This window comes from Plutella xylostella, chromosome 10 (genome assembly GCF_932276165.1).
Source record: "Plutella xylostella chromosome 10, ilPluXylo3.1, whole genome shotgun sequence".
NCBI classification, from domain to species: domain Eukaryota; kingdom Metazoa; phylum Arthropoda; class Insecta; order Lepidoptera; family Plutellidae; genus Plutella; species Plutella xylostella.
Genome location: NC_063990.1, coordinates 11,546,827 through 11,572,786, shown reverse-complemented (window position 1 = coordinate 11,572,786; position 25,960 = coordinate 11,546,827). Strand labels below are relative to the sequence as shown.

General features: G+C 42.8%; 1 protein-coding gene and 1 long non-coding RNA gene across 13 annotated transcripts in view; one reads left to right on the top strand and one right to left on the bottom strand.

Moving 5' to 3' along the window:
- Positions 1–25,960, bottom strand: part of LOC125489031 — a 102,709-nt gene that overhangs the window by 10,309 nt on the left and 66,440 nt on the right. The window lies entirely within an intron of this gene.
- LOC105391845 overlaps positions 1–25,960 on the top strand; it is a 98,001-nt gene that overhangs the window by 28,423 nt on the left and 43,618 nt on the right. For 8 of the 12 annotated variants that reach the window (XM_048623329.1, XM_048623336.1, XM_048623328.1 and 5 more), the window contains 33 exons: positions 905–1,048; positions 1,276–1,350; positions 1,431–1,508; positions 2,297–6,937; positions 7,156–7,371; positions 10,997–11,179; positions 11,258–11,458; positions 11,552–11,842; positions 11,947–13,098; positions 13,182–13,517; positions 13,656–14,921; positions 15,021–15,326; positions 15,521–15,835; positions 15,951–16,268; positions 16,381–16,692; positions 16,779–17,090; positions 17,166–17,477; positions 17,561–17,875; positions 18,215–18,529; positions 18,612–18,938; positions 19,027–19,338; positions 19,586–19,906; positions 19,986–20,300; positions 20,514–20,837; positions 20,925–21,239; positions 21,340–21,672; positions 21,747–22,046; positions 22,135–22,458; positions 22,573–23,511; positions 23,606–24,547; positions 24,631–24,942; positions 25,033–25,347; positions 25,437–25,751. In XM_048623329.1, the coding sequence (XP_048479286.1) occupies positions 905–1,048; positions 1,276–1,350; positions 1,431–1,508; positions 2,297–6,937; positions 7,156–7,371; positions 10,997–11,179; positions 11,258–11,458; positions 11,552–11,842; positions 11,947–13,098; positions 13,182–13,517; positions 13,656–14,921; positions 15,021–15,326; positions 15,521–15,835; positions 15,951–16,268; positions 16,381–16,692; positions 16,779–17,090; positions 17,166–17,477; positions 17,561–17,875; positions 18,215–18,529; positions 18,612–18,938; positions 19,027–19,338; positions 19,586–19,906; positions 19,986–20,300; positions 20,514–20,837; positions 20,925–21,239; positions 21,340–21,672; positions 21,747–22,046; positions 22,135–22,458; positions 22,573–23,511; positions 23,606–24,547; positions 24,631–24,942; positions 25,033–25,347; positions 25,437–25,751 (16,782 nt within the window). The remainder of the gene's footprint in view (positions 1–904; positions 1,049–1,275; positions 1,351–1,430; positions 1,509–2,296; positions 6,938–7,155; positions 7,372–10,996; positions 11,180–11,257; positions 11,459–11,551; positions 11,843–11,946; positions 13,099–13,181; positions 13,518–13,655; positions 14,922–15,020; positions 15,327–15,520; positions 15,836–15,950; positions 16,269–16,380; positions 16,693–16,778; positions 17,091–17,165; positions 17,478–17,560; positions 17,876–18,214; positions 18,530–18,611; positions 18,939–19,026; positions 19,339–19,585; positions 19,907–19,985; positions 20,301–20,513; positions 20,838–20,924; positions 21,240–21,339; positions 21,673–21,746; positions 22,047–22,134; positions 22,459–22,572; positions 23,512–23,605; positions 24,548–24,630; positions 24,943–25,032; positions 25,348–25,436; positions 25,752–25,960) is intronic. The other 4 variants (XM_048623338.1, XM_048623334.1, XM_048623332.1 and 1 more) reach the window with 3 other exon arrangements.

Sequence of the window (25,960 nt, the reverse complement as noted above, 5' to 3'; positions counted from 1 at the left end):
CAGCATGTTCATATTTATCTTTTTTTCAGTTGAACACCTTCTGTATCAGGTAGACATTTCAAGCATGGTATAAGTATTTGTGTAAATAATGTTTCTATATTATTAGATAATAATTCACTTGGGGCATGGTGATGGACTGACCGCATAATATATTTTAATGCTGTTTTCGCTTTGGCACTAACCACGAATGCAACAAATCTGCCACGAGACAGTTTGTAGTACTAATGTATAATATTTAGTTGTATATTTGGTGTTTCGGTTGTAAATGGCACGCTCAACCTCAAACTGGCGATTCGAACGTTTCCTTGGAATCGTTTCGTAGATGCAACTTTACCTACCGAATCATTGCTCGTTCATAATTATTGTCGAATATTATCTAAATATTTAGTTCGTGATGGTTTATATAATTATTTATTTATGCACTCTGTAGTTTGTCTTTACTTAAATATTTTTCCAAATTGATCTTTTAAATTCATTAAGTACCTACTGAAAATAAGAAGAATTCGAACTATAGCCCCCGGTAATATACCTTTACTCAAAAATTTCTCCCATTTCGTATTTTATGTACTGAAAATATATGGCGTTGTTCCCATACAATATTTTTTCCCCATTCTGATTTATACAGCCAGCGTACCACCATTAGCTGAAAAAGTTTTACCAACCATATCACTTCTAATAGCAGTTGTACCAAGACTGCATCATTATAACTTCAGAGTGGGGCGGCTCCATTGACACTTACGCAGCGACAGTGACTCTTGTTCCAACGAAGCGTCACAGTGTCTCGAACAAAAGTTGCCATCGCTGTGTCTGTATCGCCGAAGCCTCTCAACTAGGAAGTGTACCTTGACGACATGGTGGTATGGCGGCTGCCCACTGCTCGTGCTAACGTGTCATATCTCTGTAGCTCTAGAGTGCGGCGCGCACGAGCACTGCGCCGCGGGGCTGGCGTGCGTGGAGGGGCGCTGCGGCGACCCCTGCGCGCGCGGCGGGCCCTGCGCGCCCGGCCAGCACTGCGCCGTCGTCGACCACCAACCCGTCTGCTCCAAAGGTATGATAATGAGAACGTTCTAGCGAAAACGCTTCTCGATAATCTTCTCTCTGAATTAGTTAGTAGCAGTAGCATAATATATGGTTTGAGCCTTTGGAGAGTTTGGCAGTTGTTCAGCTACCCAAACTCTGTGTGAAGTGTATTCTTCACATATAACGAACCATCTTCGTAGCTTAATGTGGAAAGTAAGACGACTATGCTAATGAGCTTATGTTTTGTCCTTCTAGTCTGTCAGTGTCAAACCTCATCAGACTGCGCTCGCTACCCGAACACGTACTGCGATGGCTGCGCCTGCATCGGCGGTAAGTACTCCCAGCTTCACGAATACGGATAACGTTTTGCTAATTACTTCAGTTTCATAACACCATTCTGTGTAACCTAGGTGGAAGACCAGTCACGAACTGTGCGCACTGCCGGCCTGGAGTGCCGTGCGATCCGTTCTCGGGCGCCTGCATGGAAAGTGAGTATACCTCAGAGGTGGCATTGACATGTTCATCCCTGTTTCACATAACTGCCTCACATATTGCCTAAATTATACCAGCTAATATTTTATTGACAATACTACTTACAGGTTATTTGTACAGACTTATATTTTATACCCATGTATTATCATTATCACATAACGCATTGCAGTCGTTTACCACAAGCTACACTGCAGCTACTTGTTATGTGGATAGCAAGACTAACTCCAGATGAACTGGATCTGCTATGATATGATATACCATTTGTCCGATAAAACGCCACACAGTACTGGCCAAGGTAACTCGGCAGACCCGACACAAACGAGACAGCATCTACTTTATCTAGAACGGTTTTCGTGTATTCTTGTAGTTAGAACAGCGTGGGATGTGCATAAATAGACAATCGTAACATCGCATGTAATTTTCTTATTTTCCTTCTGCAATCTTGCATGTTTCTTTGCACGAGTGTTTTCCAATCTGTGGGTCGACTTTTACATGTACTTAAAAAGGCCGCCAAAATTTATAGACTTTATCTATGGATTGAGAAACACTCTTCTATGCTTTATTCGCTTACCTTTAATAAGCATGTGCTTTTTTATATAGCAACAATTTTTCTATAACTTTTCGCCGCAAACTTTTTTCACTGTTACCCTAAAATGTAAACACATATTAATAAACTATTCATTCATAATCATAAAACACATATTTCATTCAATATGAATAATATTTTTTGTATTCAATTGAGTGAGTGTAAATTAATTATTTTATTCTTGCTTTTTATTAACAGATGAACGTCCTAAAAACTTAACACTAACCGAAACTCAATCCGCTGGTAGCACTACAGTTGTCACTGAAGATTTGGAAAGTGGATCTACTTCTACTGAACACTCTTTACAGACGGACGTTGATAATTTAACAACTGACTCTACTAATATGACACCTAATTCTGAAATGACAACTAATGTAGGGCTCATCTCTACTGACACATCTACAGAAACAACTATTAACTATGAAGAAAGTGAAACCAGTGTCACTTCAACCATATTGATGGATGAGTCATCAAAAACATATGACTCTAAAGATACTACTACATCTTACTTTACAACTAGTTCTCTCAAAGAGACATCAACAGAAGTTACACAATCTATGGAGCCCAGAACTATTGGAGAAGATTTCAATATACCAACAGAGGCAACAACAAGTAAATTTAATACTGATGCTTTCGAAAATGACATAGCAGTTTCAACTCCAAACGTTCTATCAGATAAGACGACAAATGATTTATGGGGAGATTCTGGCGAGATGCGTGATATTACTATTGTTAATATAGGTAGCACAACGGATTTAAATGAATACACAGAGGAAACCTCTCAAAAGTCTACGGATAACAATAAAACAGTAAACACACAACATAAATCACCCGAAAATCAACGAAAACTTACTAACAATGAAAGTTTAGTAACTACTCCAAAAATAATAAATGATAATGTAACTGACACAAGCTACGATATGCAAACTACAACATTATTCACAACTGCAGCATTATCTGACATAACAGGTCCTGTGATAGAAACATCGACGTCTTTTGAAACAACTACTGTTAATTCTAAAAACTATATAACAGATAACACTTTAGTTACTACACCAAGAGTCAGTGATGGTTCTGATGGAGTAACGAATCCAACGACTCTGAAATCAATAGAAAATGACTTAACTGTAACTGACGAAATCGTATCGGTAAAAGGTGAGACTAAACAAAACACTGTTACTCCAGAATATCAAGAATCAACTTCATACCATTATACGACTGTAAGAACCACTACTTTGACTGAGGCTGAAGAAACAAGTGACGAAATTGTAACATATACAACAGGAAGTTACCAGTTATCGACGACATCAGATAACAGTGTAACTACAGGTAGTGCAATGGATGAAGGAGATAGAACAGAAAAATATGTTCCACACATAAAAGATATTGTGACCGAAATTTCAGGAACAGCCACCGGAACTATAACTGAAAGCACAACAAAAAATATTATTGACAGCATAAAGTCGACACCTGATTTGGAATCGAGTACACTACTATCAGATCGCCAGCAAACAAGTTCAGAGATTCTATATGACACCTCTACAAAAAGTTATGAAATTTCAAACACCTTCGACGATTCCGGAATCACTATTGGGAGTAGTACATCATACAAAGAGTTATTGGACGAAACAACCACGGAATACATAGAAAAAAATACCCAAATAAATTCAGTTTATACAACGTCCGATATGATGTCTCCTGATTCCCAAAGGAATACGACCGTCTTGCAAGTAACAACTACTACATCAGAAATATCAGTACCTGATACTACATCATTGAAAGTAGAGGGCTTCGTAACTGATAAAAGTGTAACAACCACAGAACTCACCACAGATAAAAATGATTATGAGGGTCAATTTTCAACTACTGATATAAATAACCATGGTGATATTAAACAATCATTCACAACTGACATTCCAACTACTCTAGAAGAATTAACTTTTGATACCGATGGTAATCATATCACCAAGTCAGAATACGATACTACAACACTTACAACAAACAAAAAACCTTTACAAGATGGACTAACCATTGAAACAACTACGTCAGAAACTGAGGATTTAATGGACATAAATATGGGCACTACAAGAGAAGCATTAGATATATCGCAATTTTCAACTTCGCGCACGAATTTTGATATTTCTACAGTAACAGAAATACCTACAACGAATACTCAAGTAATTAACACATTACCGCAAACTATAACAGAAAATATTATAACAGATATTACAAGCAAAAGATCAGAAACTTCAACAACAAAAGAGTACACTTCAACATCATTCGCAGAAAACACAGTAACTGATAGGAGTAAAAATACAAAAGTTACATCGATTGGATCTGAATATGAACTTTCAACCATCAGAAATGAAGATACTGATAATGGCGTTCCAGAATATACCACGCCAAACGTTGAATCAACTAATACTCCATCCAGTCGCCAGGAAAGTGCATCAGAAACTGATATTATAACTAATAGTTATACCTCAACACCTGCTGATGTTACATTTGATAGCTATACCTCAATATCTACTGTATTAGACGATATGCAAATGTTGACAACGGATAAAGAAATTAATAATTTTGTAACAACACCAAAAATTGAAAATTTACAAACAGATATGGATTTCGTTTTAAAAAAAGTTACAACAGAGTCTGCTATTACTTCAAAATTCCCAACAACAGTACCACAAAGAGAATCACTAAATGATCATTCATCGTCCACGGTTAAAGTCCCAACACCGATGGTTTCTGGTACTGAAGATGATTTGCATACAGTTACAACAGTTTCTGATAGTAAAATTTCTTCGACCAAAAAACTATTTACTAATGCCCCTCATACAGACGGTACGAATGAATATATTACTTCCACAACTTTTACTTACACTAAGCAAAGCAAGGAGGATTCAGGGCTAACAACGGAAGTCACAAGTAATCCAATCTGGGTTACTACGGATACAGATAACACAAATGAACAACCACTTATCTCTACAGAAAATGTAGTAGAACAAATAAAAACTGTGGTAACGGATAAAATTGATAGTTTTACGACGACTAACGTCAATGTAAATGAATTAACTACGTCTTCTAGTTTGAATGATCTTACTTCTACAATACAATCTGAATCGTATGATACAAATACACCATCAACAATGAGTACATTCACTGCAGAATATACACCGTATCAGAATGATAAAGTAGGAGATTCAATGCAAACAGTAACAGTAAGTACTACAAGTACCGAAACACCAAATGAAACAGAATATACTACGAAGCAAAATGAAATACAAGGATTTTCAACACATGCAGTAACAGAAAGTACAACCATTAGCGAAATACAAAATTTTACTGAGTATACAACGAATCTATATGTCAAACAAGGATATACAACACAAAGAGTAACAGATAGTGCCACAAGTAGGGAAACACAAACTCTTACAGAATATACTACAAATCAAAATGAAATAAAAGGATTTTCAACACCAGCAGTAACTGAAAGTACTACCAGTAGCGAAAAACTCGATATTACTGAATATACTACGAATCTATATGATAAACAAGAATATACTACACAAAGAGTTACAGATAGTGCTACAAGTAGCGAAACACAAACTCTAACAGAATATACTACAAAACAAAATGAATTACAAGGATATTCAACACTAGCAGAAACTGAAAGTACTAACAGTAGCGTAAAACTAGATGTTACTGAATATACCACGAATCTATTTGACAAACAAGAATATACAACACAAAGAGTAACAGATAGTGCCACAAGTAGCGAAACACAAACTCTAACAGAATACACTACAAAACAAAATGAAATACAAGGATATTCAACACCAGCTGAAACTGAAAGTACTACCAGTAGCGTAGATGTTACTGAATATACCACGAATCTATTTGACAAACAAGAATATACAACACAAAAAGTAACAGATAGTGCCACAAATAGCGAAACAAAAATTATTACAGAATATACTACAGATCCAAATGAAATGCAAGAATTTTCAGCATCAACAGTAACTGTAAGTTCTACCAGTAGCGAAAAACAAAACGTTACAGAATATACTACGAACCATGAATACGAAATAGGATATACAACACAAAGAGTAACAGATAGTGCCACAGGTAGCGAAACACCAGAATATACTACAAAACAAAATGAAATACAAGAATTTTCAACTCCAACAGTAACTGAAAGTACTACCAGCAGCGAAAAACAAAACGATACAGACTATACAACGTATCATAATGAGGAAATAGGATATACGACACAAACAGTAACAAAAAGCACCACAAGTAGTGAACCACAAAATGTTACAGAATATACAACGAATCAAAATGAAATACAAGGATTTGCAACCCAACCAGTAACAGAAACTGCCACAGGTAGTACACTCGCCGATTCTTCAACAATTCAAAATGACTTGTACTACACTACAGTATTTGACGATGATCTATCAAATACACAAAGTGAAAATGATACGAAATCGGTCAATAGCTCTACAGCAACATCAATCACTACAACTGAAGCAATCACCGTTCCACCAACAAATGATTCTTCATATCGTAGAAAAGATGTCGATATTCTTGCTTGGACTGACTCAACCCCTTTAAACGACTCACCATCTACTGAAACAGCTTCGACCACTGACTTAACAATTAACACCTGTAAAGAGCACTCACAATGTCCAATGGATAATTTCTGCTTCAATGGAGTATGCGAAAACCCGTGTTTAGTGGTCCCGATGCCGTGTTCACCGAACACTGTTTGTAAAGTAGTCGACCGCGCCGCCGCGTGCGTGTGCGACGACGCTGCCGGGATCTACTGTGTTATAGGTATGGTCTTAACCTTGTATATACTACATTTTAAAAATATATTGTACATAGATGATATTTAGTCATTTAATTATACTTGAAAAAGTGGCAATTATCGGACAAATGCGTATGTCTTTTTTGTAAATTAATATAATTATGTAAATAAATTCTAATTCTAAGAACCTACATTTTAACCTTGTCCACATGTATAACACACTAATTATAAACCTACCTGATAGAATCACCCGGGACACCCAAGGCACCTGAACCCTGTCATTCCGACCGGGACTGTATAGAGACCGAGGCCTGCTTTATGGGTCTGTGTCAGAACCCGTGTGAGTTTGACAATGTGTGTGGGGCGGGCGCCAACTGCCAGCCCGTAAAGCAGAGGCCGATGTGCTCGTGCCCCTCGGGGCATGACGGAGATCCTGCTGTTAAATGCTCACCTAAAATAAGTAAGCCCTTTAACATAACACTAATTTATATTAATGCACAAACAGCTGAATTATGTACTTGTAAAAACACCAACTTTCTTACTCCCTAAACGTGATTCAACTGTTTGTAATGTGTAATAATTTATATTAATTTTTAATGTGTCTAAAACAAAAACAACTTTAACCAACCAATTTAATATTAATGAAACGGTTGAGGTTAGCGATAGCCTTTTTCAGTCAGACAATGGTTAAAAAGTCGCATTTCTGCAAATACCTAGTTACTAAGAATTCTGGTAGATATTTATTATTATTATTTATTTATTATTACAAAATACTTACACCACTATTACAGAACTATTCTAATGCAGTAGTGCAGTGAAACAAACAACTATAAACTATAAAAAACTTAACTAATTACATAATACAGCCAATGTTACTTTTGTGAACTCATTCAGGGAAACGGTGAATATATCGACAATATCCGCGGTGTCGTTTAGCACGCGTAGGGCGCGCGTGAGCGGCGCCTCCTGCAGCAGGTTGGTGCGCGCCGCCGGCACCGCCAGCAGCCGCGGCCGGCGTCGGCGCCGCGCGTGCCCGTCCACTGCGCACAGACCAACCTGGCTCAAAACTCCAGGGTTATGGACCCTACCACGCAACAATTTAAAAACATATATTGCTATTGCCAACTCCCTTCTAACCTCCAACTTATTGTACCCCACCATACCCAAGACAAACAAGGTAGGGTACATAAGAGGATAGAAAGGATAAACTCCATAAAGTTTTAAATATACAAATCGTACAAATTTATTTTGTATACGCTCCAGCATGAAGCTATATTTGGCTTCATGAGGTGCCCAAACAATCGCGTTGCTCTCCAGGTGACTACGAACCAAAGCCTCGTATAAGGCCCGTATTGCGACTATGTTTGTAAACTCTCGAGCCTGTCTTAGAAAGAAGCCTAGGTTACGATACGCTTTCTTACAAACCAGCTCTATATGTTTGCGAAAGTGTAGATCTGCTGTAATATTAAGTCCCAAGTCCTTGACTTCTGTAACTCGCTGCATTGGCGTCCCGTCCACAATATATTGGTGGTGTCTTGGGGCTCGCGCTCGACTAAGGCTAATAACGGCACACTTCGACACGTTGAAATAAAGCTGATTTTCACGACTCCACTTGACTACAGCTTCTATATCTGCCTGAAGGCGGTGATGGTCTGAGTCGCTCGCCACCTCCAGCGCTAGCTTGAGGTCATCAGCGAAGAGCAAGCAAACAGCACTGCTTACGACTTCAGGCAAGTCATTAATCATAATGATAAATTGCAGGGGACCCAGATTGCTGCCCTGACTCACTCCTGACCTTGTGAAATACGGCTCCGATATGCAACCCCCACAGTCCACGTACTGACGCCTATCTTTTAAATAGTCAGCAAAAAATTTAAGTGTATGTGGAGTGCAACCCACACGTGCCAATTTTTTAAGGAGTATATCATTATCCACCGTGTCAAAGGCTTTCCTGAAATCGAAATACGCTAGATCTACCTGCCTACCTGCATCCACCGAGGGTATGACACAGGATAGCAAATGCAGCAAGTTGCCGGCGGTGCCGCGGCCCGGGCGGAACCCGTGTTGCGCGTCCGACAGCTGCGAGCTCACCTGCGCATACAGTGAGTGTTGTATCGCGCTCTCCAACACCTTTGCCGGTGCACATAGTACTGCTACGGGTCTGTAATCACTGGCCTCCGTTCCCCCTTTCCCTTTCGGTACTGGGACTACTCTACTTAGTTTCCACCGTTCCGGAAACATGGAACACTTCAAACATAAATTAAATATATAGTGCAATGGGCTTTCTAGTAAAAATCTACAATCCCTTAATAGGTACGGAGGGATGCCATCCGGGCCGGCTGAACGCTTCGCAGGCAGCTTGGCGAGCGCTCGGCGCACGTCCGCGCGGGACAGGGCGGCGATGTGCGCCCGCGCCGCCCCCCCCGCGCTCGCCGCCGCGCTTCCACTCGCCTCTTCCACGTTCAACTCAGCAGGAAATGGATTGTACACCGAGTGAAAGTATTCAGCGAACACCTTCGCACACTCTGAATTCGCTAGTGCTCGTCCATCTTTCATTAATTTAATATTATTTAAATTACCCCTTTTTGCCCTTATATAATTCCAAAATGCCCTTGGATCCTTAGCCAAATTCTTCTGCACTGTTTGGCAATGTTTGTCATGTGCCCTTCTTGTTGCTGTTTTTACTCGCAACCTTATCTCGCTAAACGCCTGATAATCTGTTTCGGATTTTGTTCTTTTGTATTGCTTATGTAGCTTGTATTTCAGTTTTATGTCGCTAATAATATCGGCCGTGTAATACTCAGGATAAGAATATCTTGAGCCTACAGTCTTTAGCTTTTTAATTGGAACACAACTGTCTATGATTTTAGTAATTTCAATATAAAAATATTCTAAAGCTAAACTAGGTTCTTTAATAGTATAAAGTTCAGCCCAATCTATTAACATAATTTGTTCGTATAATAAAGGGAAATTTGCTTTATAGAAATTCCATTGTTTAGTCGGTATATAGTTAGCCGCTGGTTCGGAAACAGTAGCCGTATCATATTCGAGTATGGGAATGGCTTCTGCGCTCAACCTTACGCTCACTGACAGTGGGGGGTGATAAACGTCTATCGGTAACACCGCCTCCTTTGCTTCACAGACAGAGCGCACCTTATTGACGCCGCTTAAAACCAGATCGAGTTGTCCCCCACCACAATTCGGAACCTCGTTTCCCTGGCTGAGCTCACAAAACGTTAAAAAATAATTGTAGTAGTTAGAAACACATACATTACACGAATTTAGGTTAAAATCGCCTAATATTACTATTTTACTTTTGTATTTACAACATAAATTTTCTAATATATGAAACATTAATAAATAATCGTTTTCGTTACTTTTTGGCGGAATATAAACCACGCTACAGGCAAATAAAAATCGATTCTTTAGATAAACGGCTGCACAAACAAGCTCAAAACAGCAATTATTGATATCAATATTCTCCGGTGTAGGTACACGACGCAACTCAAATCGGGGCGCGGCCACTAAAAGAGCGCCGCCTTGTTTACGTCCGTCAGTACGGTCACATCGAATAATATGATATCCAACCGGCACAAATTCAGTGTCTGAAATAGATTCGTTACAACCTGTTTCTGTAAAAGCAATTAAATCAAAACCAGAAGATTCAATGAAAGATAAAGTTTGAAAAGTTTTAGTCCGGATTCCTCTAACATTCTGGTAAAAAAGCAGGATATCATTGGCTTTTTCATGGCGCAACCTCGGAACGTGATTTACTGCGGGATCGAAACCAAATCCACTCGCAGTACTCAATATTTATAGCCCAGTTTTCAGGGTTACATAAAGTTTCATACTTGCTTTCCGGTACACCAATAATAAATGAGGCATAGTCACGTTCAGTCTTATGTTTGATCCGATTAACTTTTACTGACTCATTCATACCTATTATATTCTTGACATGTTTTTGTAGATTATCTTCTAATATCATTTCAAATATAAATATAGAACACTAGAAAATATATTGCAACGTAGTTAAGTTTCCCGCAAATGTAATTATTATAAATATAATTAATCTAAATTCTGTACAGCTGGTTGCACTCGGAATGAAGATTGTCACTTGACTGAGGCTTGTATAAATAATGCATGTCAGCACCCATGTGCCATACACAACCCGTGCGCACCAAACGCTGTATGTATAAATACCAACCACGGATCAGACTGTAGCTGCGCCGAGGGATACCAAGGAAATGGATACGTCGGATGCGTACCGGGTAAGTTTCACAAAATTGGAAATGCTATTGTATATAGTACCTAGCAATGTTTCTTTAATTTGTCTTTTCACCTTTTAGTTATCGAGTCACATTCAGTATGTCAGTACAATGAGGATTGTCCACCAGAATTGCTTTGCGATAGATTGAACAGAGTGTGTATTAGCCCGTGCAATGATGATTCTTGCGGCGACAACGCAGAATGTATTCCAGAGAATCACGGCATGCAATGCAAATGCTTTTCTGGATACACTGGAAACCCATTCGTAGAATGTTACCAAGGTAAGACATGTATAGTTATGGATTGTAACAAATATGTTTTATACACATAACTACTAGAAATGAAATTTAAACCCTGTCGTTTTCATTTTGTAGTACAAGGATGCAGATCTGACAACGAATGTGCGAACTCCGAGGCTTGTATAAATGGAAAATGCGCTTCACCGTGTAGGTGTGGTTTTAACGCAGTTTGCGATGTCTTGAACCACCGCGCATCGTGCAAGTGTTTGCCAGGGTACACGGGCAACCCTCAGCTGGGATGTGACGCGCCGGCCAATCCTTGCTCGCCGAACCCGTGCGGAATCAATGCCTTGTGTGAAAATGACAACGGAAACCCAATATGCTTCTGTCCAAAGGGATTGACCGGAAATCCGTTCAAGACTTGCAGTAAGTATTGGCGTGTAGTTATAAAGTGTATACTTCTTGTTTTAATTTATCAATTGTCAATGTTTTTTCCCTATGAATTGTACTAACGTGATATTTTCTTTCAGTTCCTGAAGGAAACGAGTGTGAACCAAATCCATGTGGAGACAACTCCGGTTGTCGTTTGATAGAAAACAAGCCAGCATGTTTCTGTTTGCCAAATTACGAAGGAAATCCACCACGATACCCCTGCAAACTACCTAACAACCCATGTAATCCATCACCATGCGGACCCAACACACAATGTACCGTTTTGTCTAATGGATTTGCGAAATGTACCTGTTTGGAAGGTTATGTCGAGAGTCCTAATACTGTGAGAGGATGCATTGAAGCGCGTAACCCATGTGAGCCAAATCCTTGTGGCAACGGTGCTAGGTGTGACCCCAACAGGGTCCCAGCTTGTTACTGTCCAGAAAGTACTCTCGGAAACCCATACAAGTCCTGCAGTCCTCAGGCATATTTACCACCAGAAGTGTTATGTAAACCAGGACCATGTGGAGCGAATGCAGACTGCTACGTAAGCAGTAACAGAGAGATGTGCTTCTGCAAAACAGGATACACAGGAGATGCGTATGCTGGATGTAAACCACAGAGAAGCCCATGCACACCCAGCCCGTGTGGCCCTCAGGCCATATGTAATGCAAACTTTGAAGGACAAGCGACCTGTTCCTGCCCTGAGGGTAGTACCGGAGACCCGTACGGAATTAACGGCTGTGTGGCCAGAGAGTGCGAAGTGGATGACGAATGTCCTAGAAACAAAGCTTGCATAGGTTACTCTTGTTTAGATCCGTGCCCAGGTTCATGTGGATTGAATGCCAATTGTCACGTAGAATCACATCGTCCAACTTGCGTATGTAATCCAGGTTTTATTGGCAATCCGTTAATATGCTGCTTACCACCAGAAGATCAAAAATCGTCAAGACCGTGTAGCAGAGCTCAATGTGGAATAAATGCTATCTGCCAAGATGTCGGTGAACAAGCCCTGTGCTCATGTCCACACGATTTCATTGGTGATCCTACAGTAGAATGCAAACCAGCTTGTGTAATGAATTCAGAATGTCCATCGAATGAAGCGTGTGTTAACAAGAAATGCGTCGATCCTTGTGCATTCAACAACGTTTGTGGAATTAACGCAGTGTGTTTGTGTTCAGAGCACACAGTTTCATGTCTTTGCCCCGATGGATACATAGGAGATCCGTTAACTCAATGTATTTATAGACGTAAGTTGAAACTAAACATTACAATATAATTAATATTAGTTTTGATTATAATATGTGTATTAATTTATGTGTGAAATTTTCAGCAATAATCATACCGTCAGACAACACCACCGCACAGCCATGTACACCGAACCCTTGCGATCCCAACGCACCTTGCGACACATACGGAAATCAGTTCGCTGTCTGCGACCCGTGCAACGGTCCCGATTCATCGAACAACCCGGCGTGTCGACCTGAGTGCGTTCTCAGCTCAGACTGCGCCTTCAACAAGGCTTGCCTCAGGAACAGATGTGTGGATCCGTGTCCGGGATCATGCGGTGTTAACGCTGAATGTACCGTTTACCAACACGATCCGATATGCCGATGTGTCCACGGGTTCATAGGAAATCCGTATGAGCACTGTAAACCAACTATTACAGGTGAGTGCATCTTTATTGAATGTATTGAAACTATTTCATATGCCTGAAGCCTGCTTGACCAGCAGTGGACAATTACGGGCAGTGATCATTTATTTGATAAGAAAAAATACGATAACATTATTTCTTATTTTATTTCAGCTGTGGAAGCAGAAACTTGTGACCACATTCAATGTGGTGCTAACGCTGTATGCGAAGATCTGAATGGAGCACTTACATGCACATGTTTGCCGAATTTCTATGGAAACCCGTACCTCTCATGCAGACCTGAATGTGTTGCCAACAGCGACTGTAGTCCTACGCTAGCATGTCTGAACAACAAATGTGAAAATCCATGCAATGGCGTTTGTGGAGTTAGCGCTCTGTGTGAAACTGTGAACCATCACGCCGTGTGTTACTGTCCGCCCGGCCAGTCTGGCGACCCGTACGTGCGCTGCCAACCGGCTCCAGATACCCCGACCACTCCAACACTATCCATTTGTGATCCTTCCCCTTGTGGACCATACAGCAGATGCCTCGTTTCACCATCCGGATTCGCCGTGTGCTCTTGTCTCCCAGGATATAAGGGAGTAGCACCTATGTGCCAGCCAGAGTGCGTTAGCACATCGGATTGCCGACAGACGGAAACATGCGTGAACCAAAAATGTATAGATCCATGCCAAGGTAGCTGCGGAGTGGATGCTGAATGTATGGTTATAAATCACAACCCCATATGCACATGTGGTCCAGGATCCACAGGAGATCCATTTGTTCGCTGTGTGCCAGACGTACACGAGAAGTCAGATGGCAAGAATCCGTGTGTACCGTCGCCGTGCGGGCCAAACTCAATATGTGAAGTGAAATCAAATCATCCCGTCTGTTCATGTGGACCAAATTATTCGGGAACACCACCATATTGTCGCCCCGAGTGCATCATTAGCCAAGAATGTCCATCTAATCAAGCATGTATCAATGAAAAATGCAGGGATCCATGTATTGGATCATGTGGAAGCAACGCCAAGTGTGACGTTATCAACCATACGCCTTTGTGCAGTTGTTTGGACGGTTATAGAGGAGATGCTTTCATCGGTTGCAATCCGATCATAAAGGACGAAACACCTGCTCCTTGCAACCCATCGCCTTGCGGAGACAATACAATTTGTACAGTAATGAATGGAGTCGCTCGTTGTTCCTGCATACCTCCAAACATTGGAAATCCTTATGCTGGAGGATGTCGACCAGAATGTTCTTTGAACTCTGACTGTCCTAACAACCTTGCTTGTTTGTCAAACCACTGCCGTGATCCATGCAGAGATTTATGCGGTGTAAACGCAGAGTGTACTGTTACCAATCATTTGCCCGTCTGCACTTGCTTCAAAGGTCATACGGGTGATCCTTTCTCATCTTGTAGACCGCAATCGAGACCATGTAAGTAACACCAACTTTTCCAATCATAATAATAATTAAAGACCATTATAGCTCTTTTCAACGATAACATTGATATTACAATTGGTTCGTTTTATACAGTGGCACCAATGAACCCATGCGAGCCGTCCCCGTGCGGGCCCAACAGCGAGTGCCACGTGTCGAACGACCGCGCGGCGTGCTCGTGCCGGCCCGGCTACACGGGCACGCCGCCCGGCTGCCGCCCCGAGTGCGTCATCAACTCCGACTGCCCCGCCAACAGAGCCTGCATCAACCTCAAGTGCATAGACCCCTGCGTGCACAGTTGCGGCATAGACGCGCGGTGCCATGTGGTTGGACACAATCCGATCTGCACATGTCCCGAGAATCTTCCTGACGGCGATCCGTTTATCAAATGCAACAGGAAAAGTAAGTAACATTTTGTCATTATTTTATTATATGAAATATAGCAAATATTAGATGGTGTCTCTATGCTGTTTACACAAATCAACATTGTCCGACAACGATATTCTGTAGTATTCTCCAATCCTAGGTTTTCAAGAAACATATATTATTATTATTATTATGTGTACAGACATCTAACTCTCTTATAACTTGTGTAGCAATGATGTACCCGCCACCGGACCCGTGCCTGCCGTCGCCTTGCGGGCCGCACTCGTCGTGCCGCAGCGAGGGCGGGCGCGCCGTGTGCGCGTGCGAGCCGGGCACGCTGGGCGCGCCGCCCTCGTGCCGCCCGCAGTGCGTCATCAACCAGGACTGCCCGCTGGCGCTGGCCTGCCTGGCCGGCTCCTGCGTCAACCCCTGCGCCGGCTCCTGCGGCTTCAACGCGCGCTGCGTCGTGCAGAACCACCGCCCGCTGTGCTCCTGTGATGAAGGGTACTCTGGTGATCCATTCGCCGGTTGTAACCATCTTGAAAGTAAGTGCCGTTTAAGTTTTGTTCTACTTGTTTATACACTTGGTGTTTCTTGTTGTTTGCATGTGTCTTGTAGCATAGTATTGATTGCATGTTTGTATATACATCGAACTTTCAGCACCCAAAGATATACCGAGTCATCCGTGCAGTCCGTCGCCTTGCGGACCGAATGCTATATGCAATGAAAGAAACGGCGCAGGCTCCTGCACTTGTGCAGATGACTTTTTCGGGGATCCGTACCTTGGTTGCCGTCCTGAATGTGTCATGAATACGGACTGCCCGTCAGACAGATCATGCTTCAACAATAAATGTGTGGACCCTTGCCCGGGTATCTGTGGGCAGAATGCTAAATGTAATGTCATCAACCACGCACCTTCATGTTACTGCTTACCTGGATATAGTGGAAACCCTCTATACGCATGCTCTCCTATTACGAGTAAGACCTTCTTTCTTTATTCTTTTATTTATATTCTAATTTCATATTTTTATATTCTGTTATATTTCTCTCTCTATATTCTGACTTTCTATATCTTTCTTTTTACCTTTAGTTGTAGCTGAGCATTTGGATCCTTGCAATCCTTCACCTTGCGGACCGTACAGTAACTGTCGTACATTTAATGGGCATGCCGTTTGCACTTGTCTTGAAAAGTGTATCGGATCGCCACCGAATTGCCGACCGGAATGTATCGTTAGTTCTGACTGCAGACCAAACTTGGCCTGTATGAACCAAAAATGTAAGGACCCTTGTCCGGGAATGTGTGGTATTAATGCACAGTGTCAAGTGGTGAACCACAACCCTATATGCAGTTGTCTAAATGGACATACCGGAGATCCTTTCATTAGATGTTACATAGAAGAACGTAAGTTATCGTTTTCGTTACTAAGTGATTTAGCTGATATAAAAATACGATTCGAGCTATATAACATATAAAATTACTTTTAACAGGCGATATGATTCCTATAAACAAATGCGAACCAAACCCATGTGGACCAAATTCTCTATGCAAAGAGATTAACAATGTGGCAGTATGCTCATGCTCAAGGAACTATATCGGTCGTCCACCGAACTGTAGGCCGGAGTGTGTGATAGACGTGGAGTGCCCCGGCAACCTGGCGTGCATCTCCGAGCGCTGCGGCGACCCGTGCCCCGGCTCGTGCGGCCCGCACGCCGCCTGCAACGTCGTCAAACACGTGCCGATATGCACTTGCGATTTAGGGTACACAGGAGATCCATTCTCAGGATGCTATCCAACTCCAAGTAAGTTTCAATACGTGAGTTCAGACATCGATACGGTTCATTCACAAATATTAACGATTGATAAACCATTTCTAGATATCGAACCTCAAGTAGAAAGTCCATGTTCACGATCACCGTGTGGCGCCAATGCTCTGTGTAAAGAACGAAACGGAGTAGGCTCGTGCACTTGCCTTCCGGAATATTACGGTGACCCGTATACAGAATGCAGGCCAGAATGTGTCTTGAACTCCGACTGTACTAAAGACAGAGCGTGTATAAATAACAAATGCAAGGATCCATGCCCCGGAGTGTGCGGGATGAACGCCGAATGTCGCGTCAACAACCACGCGCCGTCGTGCGCCTGCCTGCCTGGCTATGAAGGAAATCCGTTCACTTCTTGTTACATAAGTATGTTATTCACTAAGATGTTGGTATGTTGTTTTAATCAGAGCGGAAGATTTATGTGTACTTAACCAATATTTTCATTTTAGCTGTAATAGAAGAGCCGGTAAATCCATGTTTGCCTTCACCCTGTGGTCCATTCAGTATATGCCGAGTAAACGATAGGCATGCGATATGTTCTTGTCAAGAGCAGTACTTTGGCTCTCCTCCTAATTGCCGACCGGAGTGCATGGTCAGCAGTGAGTGCATGCCCAACAAGGCTTGTTACAACCAAAGATGTATCGACCCGTGCGTTGGCGCTTGTGGTACAAATGCTAAATGCAGTGTGGTCAACCACAATGCCTTATGCAGCTGTCCTAATAATTACGCCGGAGATCCTTTCGTACATTGCGCTGTCGCAGATAGTAAGTTGATAAAGTACACTTTAAAATAACCGCAAAATAACATACCTGATACGATTATAACAATTGACTAATGAATAGCATAGGCAGAAATTCGCTAAACAAATTAAACCTACTACGTACTAAAGAAACTTAACAGTTGAAAGATAATGAATTATAATCCGCTAATTATACATATTAACAAAAATATGCAGTATTAAGTTGATTAAACACAAAAACAAAACACTAAACAATCTAAAAAAGTGCTTCCGAACAGCTTTAATAACACAATCCTAATAAAATATCAAACCTAAAATTATATTTAAGGAACAATGCTATATGTAAAATTCATTATTATTTTAGGACCACAACCAAAACCTAGTGGTAACCCATGTGTGCCATCACCGTGTGGTCCAAACTCACAGTGTAGAGTTATCGGAGAGACTCCAGCTTGCTCATGTGAACCTGGCTACGTGGGACGAGCGCCCAACTGCCGCCCTGAATGTATCTATGACGGAGAATGCCCGAGCAACCTAGCGTGTGTCCGCGAGAAGTGTATCAACCCTTGTGATGGATCTTGCGGATCAAATACCGATTGTGTAGTCATAAATCACAAAGCCGCTTGTCATTGCCGTGAAGGCTACACTGGTGATCCTTTTAGAGGTTGCCGATTTTTAAGTAAGTGTGATGGTTATTTTTTTAATCAGACATTATTTATGCGTTTTGTAATAATAACTCATCATAACATCATTTTCTTTAGTAACGGTAGCCGTCGAAGAAGAAGTAAACCCGTGCAATCCTTCACCTTGTGGACCTAATGCTATATGCACTGAGAAGTATTCGGCAGGAGCGTGCACGTGTGAACCAGGATACTTTGGTGACCCGTACCTCGGTTGTAGACCAGAATGTGTTACAAATAACGATTGCCCGACAGACAAAGCATGCTCCAACAATAAATGCGTAAATCCATGTCAAAGTGCTTGTGGCATAAACGCACAATGCCACGTGGCTCACCATACTCCTGTTTGTTTATGCATTGATGGGTACGAAGGAAATCCTGTAGTATCATGCCACCCGCAACGATCACGTTAGTACAACCTAGTTTTAAAAATAACAAATAATCAAAATAACAATAATTATAAACGCAAAAAATAACTCTCAACTTATTTTTATAGCACCACTCGCTGATACCAATCCATGTGTGCCTTCACCGTGCGGACCGTATAGTACTTGCAAAGTGTTGGAAGGTCACGGAGTGTGCTCGTGCCAGCAAGGCTACGTGGGCTCGCCGCCCATGTGCCGGCCCGAGTGCGTGATCAGCACGGACTGCCCGCAGCACCAGGCGTGCATGAACCAGAAGTGCAAAGACCCGTGCCCGGGAACTTGCGGCGTAAACGCCCGATGCCAAGTCATTAATCATAATCCTATTTGCACTTGCAAGCCAGGATTCTCTGGTGATCCGTTCGTTACATGCCGCGTACAGCAAAGTAAGAATGACAGCCTGAAACTAAACTTGTGTTTTAATTTATTGAAAATTACCTGTGTAAATGCTGATTCAAACTTGAACCATAACACCAGACAGATTTATTTTTGCATGTTAGATTATAAGACTTATGCTTTTTCTGTATTTTCCACTATATTATTTCTTTATTGATATGGCTATTTATATCTTTATTTTATATCTTTTGTGTCTTTCTATATTTTCATGCACTTAATCTATGTTTTCTTTCTTAGAACCTATCTTTGAGGGACCTAAGGGAAATCCATGCATACCTTCACCATGTGGTCCATATTCTCAATGTAAATTAGTTGGAGAAGCGCCTGCATGTTCTTGCTTACCAAACTATATTGGTATTGCACCAAACTGTAGACCGGAATGTTCCATCAACGCGGAGTGTCCCGGTAACCTTGCATGTCAGAATGAGAAATGTGTAGATCCGTGTCCGGGGTCATGTGGTTTCAACGCGGAATGCTCTGTAGGAAATCATGTTGCTCTTTGTAATTGTTTGCCCGGACATACTGGAGATCCTTTCAGCGGATGTTCAAGAATTGAATGTAAGTGTTAATTTCTTGCAGCGAGTAGAGAACATTTCGTTAGGATTCGCTCTTAATGTGTACATAACATTATTTTCAGATGTCTCCGAACCGCCACCAAACCCATGCAACCCCTCGCCTTGCGGAGCAAACGCTCAGTGTAAAGAAAGGAATGGAGTTGGATCATGTTCTTGTTTGCCTGAATATTTCGGAGATCCTTACACAGGCTGCAGGCCCGAATGTGTGTCCAACTCTGATTGCGACAGAAATAAGGCTTGTTCGAACAACCGATGCAAGGACCCTTGCCCAGGGGCTTGTGGCATTAATGCTGAATGTAGAACTGTTAACCATTCACCAACTTGCTCGTGTCTCAACGGCTACAGTGGAAACCCATTGGTCCGATGTGAAATCGATCGTAAGTTTTTAATCATTATAATAAAATATAAAATTACTTATGTTTTATGAAACACATCGTAACACTATCTCCACAACGCCCAAGGTTAACTGGAAGAGAAAGCTTTTAGTATTAAGTTCGCATATGTACAAATTGAATGTGCAATAAAGAATTTAATAATAATAATAATAACATGAAGCAGTCGCTAGAGACTAAATTAATCTATATTTATAGGAATTCCACCAAGAGAAGAAACAGTACTTGATTCCTGTCAGCCATCTCCCTGCGGTCCAAATAGTCTTTGTCGAGCCGTCAACGGCCACAGTGTGTGCTCTTGTGAGAGTGGATTCATTGGGACTCCGCCATCTTGTCGACCGGAATGTATCGTCAGCTCAGAGTGTCCACAAAACAAAGCGTGCGTCAACAAGAAGTGCATTGACCCATGTCCGAATACATGTGGTCTTAACGCCCGATGCCAAGTTATTACACACAATCCCATATGCAGCTGCACACCTGGTTTCACCGGGGATCCGTTCACAAGATGTTCACCAGAAGAAAGTGAGTATTAAAAACATGCACAAAGCCATTACCTTATACCCTAAAATTACATTATTGTAAATATTAATTATTTTATTTGTATTTTAGAAATGGTACAAACAAACCCTTGCGTTCCTTCTCCATGTGGACCGAACTCGGAATGCCGTGTAATTGGCGACCAAGCAGCTTGCTCTTGTATGCCGAACTACATCGGCCGAGTTCCGAACTGCAGGCCAGAATGTACAATTGACGCTGAATGTCCAAGTAATGCTGCTTGCATAAATGAACGATGCAAAGACCCTTGCCAAGGTGGATGCGGACTCAATGCTTTGTGTCTGACCGTCAATCACAGACCTATTTGTAGTTGCCAGCAAGGATTTACAGGAGATGCATCGAGTAATTGTGTCCAGATGGTGATATCATGTATGTATCCATTACGATACATAAACTTTATTTTATTTTATGATACTCATATCTTAATATTATGTTTGGCATGGTGCTGAAAAATATATTAATATTCCAGCCACTGAGGTGACACCAACATCTAGTCCTTGCACGCCGTCCCCGTGTGGACCAAACGCAGAATGCCGAGAACACAACGGAGCCGGCGCCTGCTTCTGCTCGGAGGCCTACGAGGGAGACCCGTACAGTCCCCAGGGATGTCGCAGGGAATGTGAGAACAACGACGAGTGTGCGCCGAACTTGGCATGCACCCGCTTCAAGTGCATAGACCCATGCCCGAGGACGTGCGGCCAAATGGCTCAGTGTACTGTTGAAAATCATGTGCCTGTGTGCAGTTGCCCACGTGGCTACTCTGGAGATCCATTCTTCCAATGCAGGGAAATCGTATTAGATTGTATGTATACCTACAATATTATTATTATCTTCCCATCCCATTGAGCTGTTTTGTAACAATATAAAATTTTGCAGCTACACCACCACAAAACCCATGCGAGCCTACCCCTTGTGGACCGAATAGTCAATGCAGACAAGTGAACATGCAAGCCGTTTGTTCATGTCTACCGAACTACGTTGGATCACCGCCAGGATGCAGACCTGAATGTGTTGTGAACAGCGAATGTGATACTTCTAAGGCTTGCATCAATCAGAAATGTGATGACCCATGTCCGAACACTTGTGGACTGAGAGCACATTGCCTTGTGAAGAACCATAATCCAATATGTACTTGCCCTCTGGGAATGACAGGCGATCCATTTACTCAATGCTATTGTAAGTATTTTATAAATAAACTATTATAAAACAATAACTTATATAGATAATTTTTACAGTTTCATTACACATAACATTAAATTTACAGCGATACCAGTCACAACTGAGAGACCTCCTTCATGTAATCCGTCCCCATGTGGCCCTCACTCTCGCTGTCAGTTGCTGGCTAGCGGACCGGCTTGCTCCTGCCTGCCAGGATATGTGGGCTCCCCACCATCGTGCAGACCGGAATGTACCATCAACTCTGAATGTCCTGCGTCGCTGGCGTGTGTACGACAGAAATGCGAAGATCCATGCCCTGGCTCATGCGGTATTGATGCCAGCTGCCATGTTTTGAATCATGTTGCAGTTTGCGTATGCAATGAAGGTTACAGTGGTGATCCATTCTCCAGATGCTCACCGGTTTTGGCAGGTAACTTTACCATGAATCATTATGAATATTTTTATCCGTGATTTTTCATAAATTTAAATATAAATTACTGATAATTGTATATGTCACAAAATATATTATGGTATTTTTTTACAGCACCAACTACACCTGAACCAACTGACCCTTGCAATCCATCGCCTTGTGGACCAAATGCTCAATGTGATAATGGCTTCTGCACTTGTTTGCCGGAGTACAATGGAAATCCATATGAATCCTGCAGACCGGAATGTACGGGAAGTCAAGAATGTCCCAGAGATAAGGCTTGCTTCAGAAACAAATGCCGTGACCCATGTCCAGGCGTGTGTGGACAAAACGCCAAATGTGACGTCATCAATCACATACCAACATGCTCGTGTATTTCTGATTACACTGGAGATCCGTTTACTCATTGTCATCCAATGGAAGAAGTTAAACAACAACCAAGAGATCCTTGTCACCCATCACCTTGCGGACCTAACAGCGTGTGCAGAAATGTTGATAATACTGGTGTGTGTGCTTGTATGGAAGGATTCCAAGGCTCTCCACCAGCTTGTAGACCAGAATGTGTTGTTAGCTCAGAGTGTCCATCAGTTAAGGCCTGCGTCAATCAGAAGTGCATAAACCCATGCATCAATGCATGCGGCTCATCAGCAAGGTGTGAGGTTATAAACCACAGCCCCATTTGCAGTTGCAATGCAGGACAAACGGGTGATCCATTCAAGAGTTGCTACGACATAGTGGCGTCACCACCAGATCCAGTAGACGCTTGTAACCCCTCTCCGTGTGGCCCTAATGCGGAATGTTTAGATAGAAATGGAAAAGCTAACTGCAAATGTATTGATACTTACATAGGACAACCTCCAAACTGTCGACCTGAATGTGTCATTAATCCTGATTGCCCATCGAACCAGGCATGTATACGAAACAGATGTGTAGACCCGTGTCCAGGCTCCTGTGGAGTTAACGCTGACTGTCTTGTCATCAGTCACACGGTTTCGTGCAGTTGCAAGGAAAAGTACACTGGGAATCCATTTTTACAATGTGTCCCACAAGAAGGTAAGGCAAATAATGTGGTTTATTTTTCTTACATATGTAAGCATTTTTTAACCTTCAACTTTTAAAGTGCATTCAAACAATTATTTAATTTCAGATAAAGTAGTCCAACCTTGTGATCCATCACCGTGTGGAGCGAACGCAATATGCACGCAACGCGACGGCGCGGGTGCTTGCTCCTGCCTGGAAGGCTACCAAGGAAACCCGTATGACGGCTGTCGGCCAGAGTGCGTGCTCAGCTCAGACTGTTCGGCAGACAAATCCTGCATTAGGAACAAGTGCGCTGACCCTTGCCCAGGAGTGTGCGGATCTAACGCAGAATGTTCGGTCATCAACCACGTGCCATCGTGCGCTTGCATAAAGGGATTCTCAGGAAATCCATTCGTACAATGCTCGAGGGATGAAATACCAGAGCTGACCAGACCCTGCCAACCATCGCCCTGTGGACCTAACAGTATCTGTAGAGAGAACGGCGGCTTAGCCTCATGTGAATGTCTTCCTGAGTACCGAGGAGCGCCACCTGACTGCCGACCAGAATGCACGGTTAACAGCGAGTGTCCTACAGACCGAGCTTGTCATAGACTGAAGTGCGCTGATCCTTGCCGAGGTACTTGTGGTATAGGAGCGCATTGTCAAGTGGTCAATCACAGTCCTCTCTGTAGTTGCCCAGCTGGCTACAGCGGAGATCCATTTACAAGATGTGTTGAAATACCAAGATCAGAACCTCCGATTGAAACTCCGCTGCAACCATGCCAGCCTAACCCATGCGGACCGTACAGTGAGTGTCGACCACTCAACGGAAATCCGTCCTGTTCTTGCTCGCAGGGCTACATGGGCGCTCCACCAAATTGCCACCCAGAATGTATTGTAAACACTGACTGCCCCTCACATCAAGCTTGTATTGCTGAGAAATGTACAAACCCTTGCGAAGGTTCGTGTGGATTCAGAGCTGAATGTCGAGTTCATGATCACATACCTATATGCAGCTGTCCTTCAAGTTATTCTGGCGATCCATTCATTCAATGCTCCGAAGTTATTTGTAAGTATTTTCTTTCGTAAATTGACTAAGTATGCATTTACAGGTCACAAAGATACCAGAATTTATATTAAATTAATTTACAGTAACGCCAACACAATCACCTGACCCTTGCGCCCTGTCGCCTTGTGGAAGCAACGCTCTATGCGATGACGGCCAATGCTCTTGCGCGCCAGGGTACTTCGGTGATCCGTACTTCGGTTGCCGATTGGAATGCAGCACGAACGGCGAATGTTCTCCGACAAAGACCTGTCAAGGAGGCAAGTGTGTGGACCCGTGTCCGGGAGCGTGCGGCACCAGCGCCGTGTGCGCCGTCAACAACCACATCCCGTCCTGCACGTGCCCGCCCGGCACGTCTGGCGATCCATTTAACTTCTGCGCCGAAGTTGTTGTCAAGGGTTTGTGCAATTTTTGTTATTTATTTATATGTGTTCTTATAGGTGCTTACATACTGAATCAAAGAATTCATAATTATTTTCGTTTTGCAGATATACAATTACAGACATCGGCTTGCTCTCCATCACCTTGTGGTCCATACAGTGAATGCTCAGTGAGCGGTAACGGAGCGGCGGCGTGCTCGTGCCGCGCCGGCCACATCGGCTCCCCGCCCAACTGCCGACCCGAGTGTCTGGTCAGTGCCGAGTGTAAGCTGCAGCACGCGTGCATAGAGCGCCGCTGCCGAGACCCGTGCGAGGGAGCTTGCGGACGAGGCGCCAGGTGCCACGTCATAGCGCACTCACCGATCTGTACCTGCAATGACGGATACACTGGCGATCCATTCACTTACTGCTACCCTGCTCCAGGTATGAGTTTTTACATCCAGCTAATGGATTTAGGTTTAGTAATTCAATACGGATTTTTCATGTACTTCATATTAACGGTTGTTTTGCAGCTCCACCATCACAACCGATAGACCCGTGCCAACCGTCCCCCTGTGGACCGAACTCGATATGTGTGAACACGGGTGAGATCCCGGCGTGCAGTTGCCAGCCGGGCTACCGCGGGGCGCCGCCCAATTGCCGGCCGGAGTGCACCATCAGCGCGGAGTGCGGCGGCGCGCTGGCGTGCGTGAACCTGCGCTGCCGCGACCCGTGCGCGCAGGCGTGCGGGCCGCGCGCCACGTGCGCCGTGGTGGACCACCGCGCCGTCTGCGCCTGTCCGCCCGGACTAGAGGGCGACCCCTTCCAGGGTTGCTCTCCCGCCAAGGGTACGTACTCGCTTATTTATAACCGTCCGTGTCTAAATAAATTATCCGTAGGTAACCTAAAATTCGATAAAGGGGTATCAAAATATTTTTGATTTTCTTGTTTAAAATTATCCAAGGAAGAATTAAATACGTTGTTACGGAAGGTAATAAAAATATTATTTTGTCATTTAACTTTGTCATAGGCCTCATATGCCTTTGATTGTAAAAAA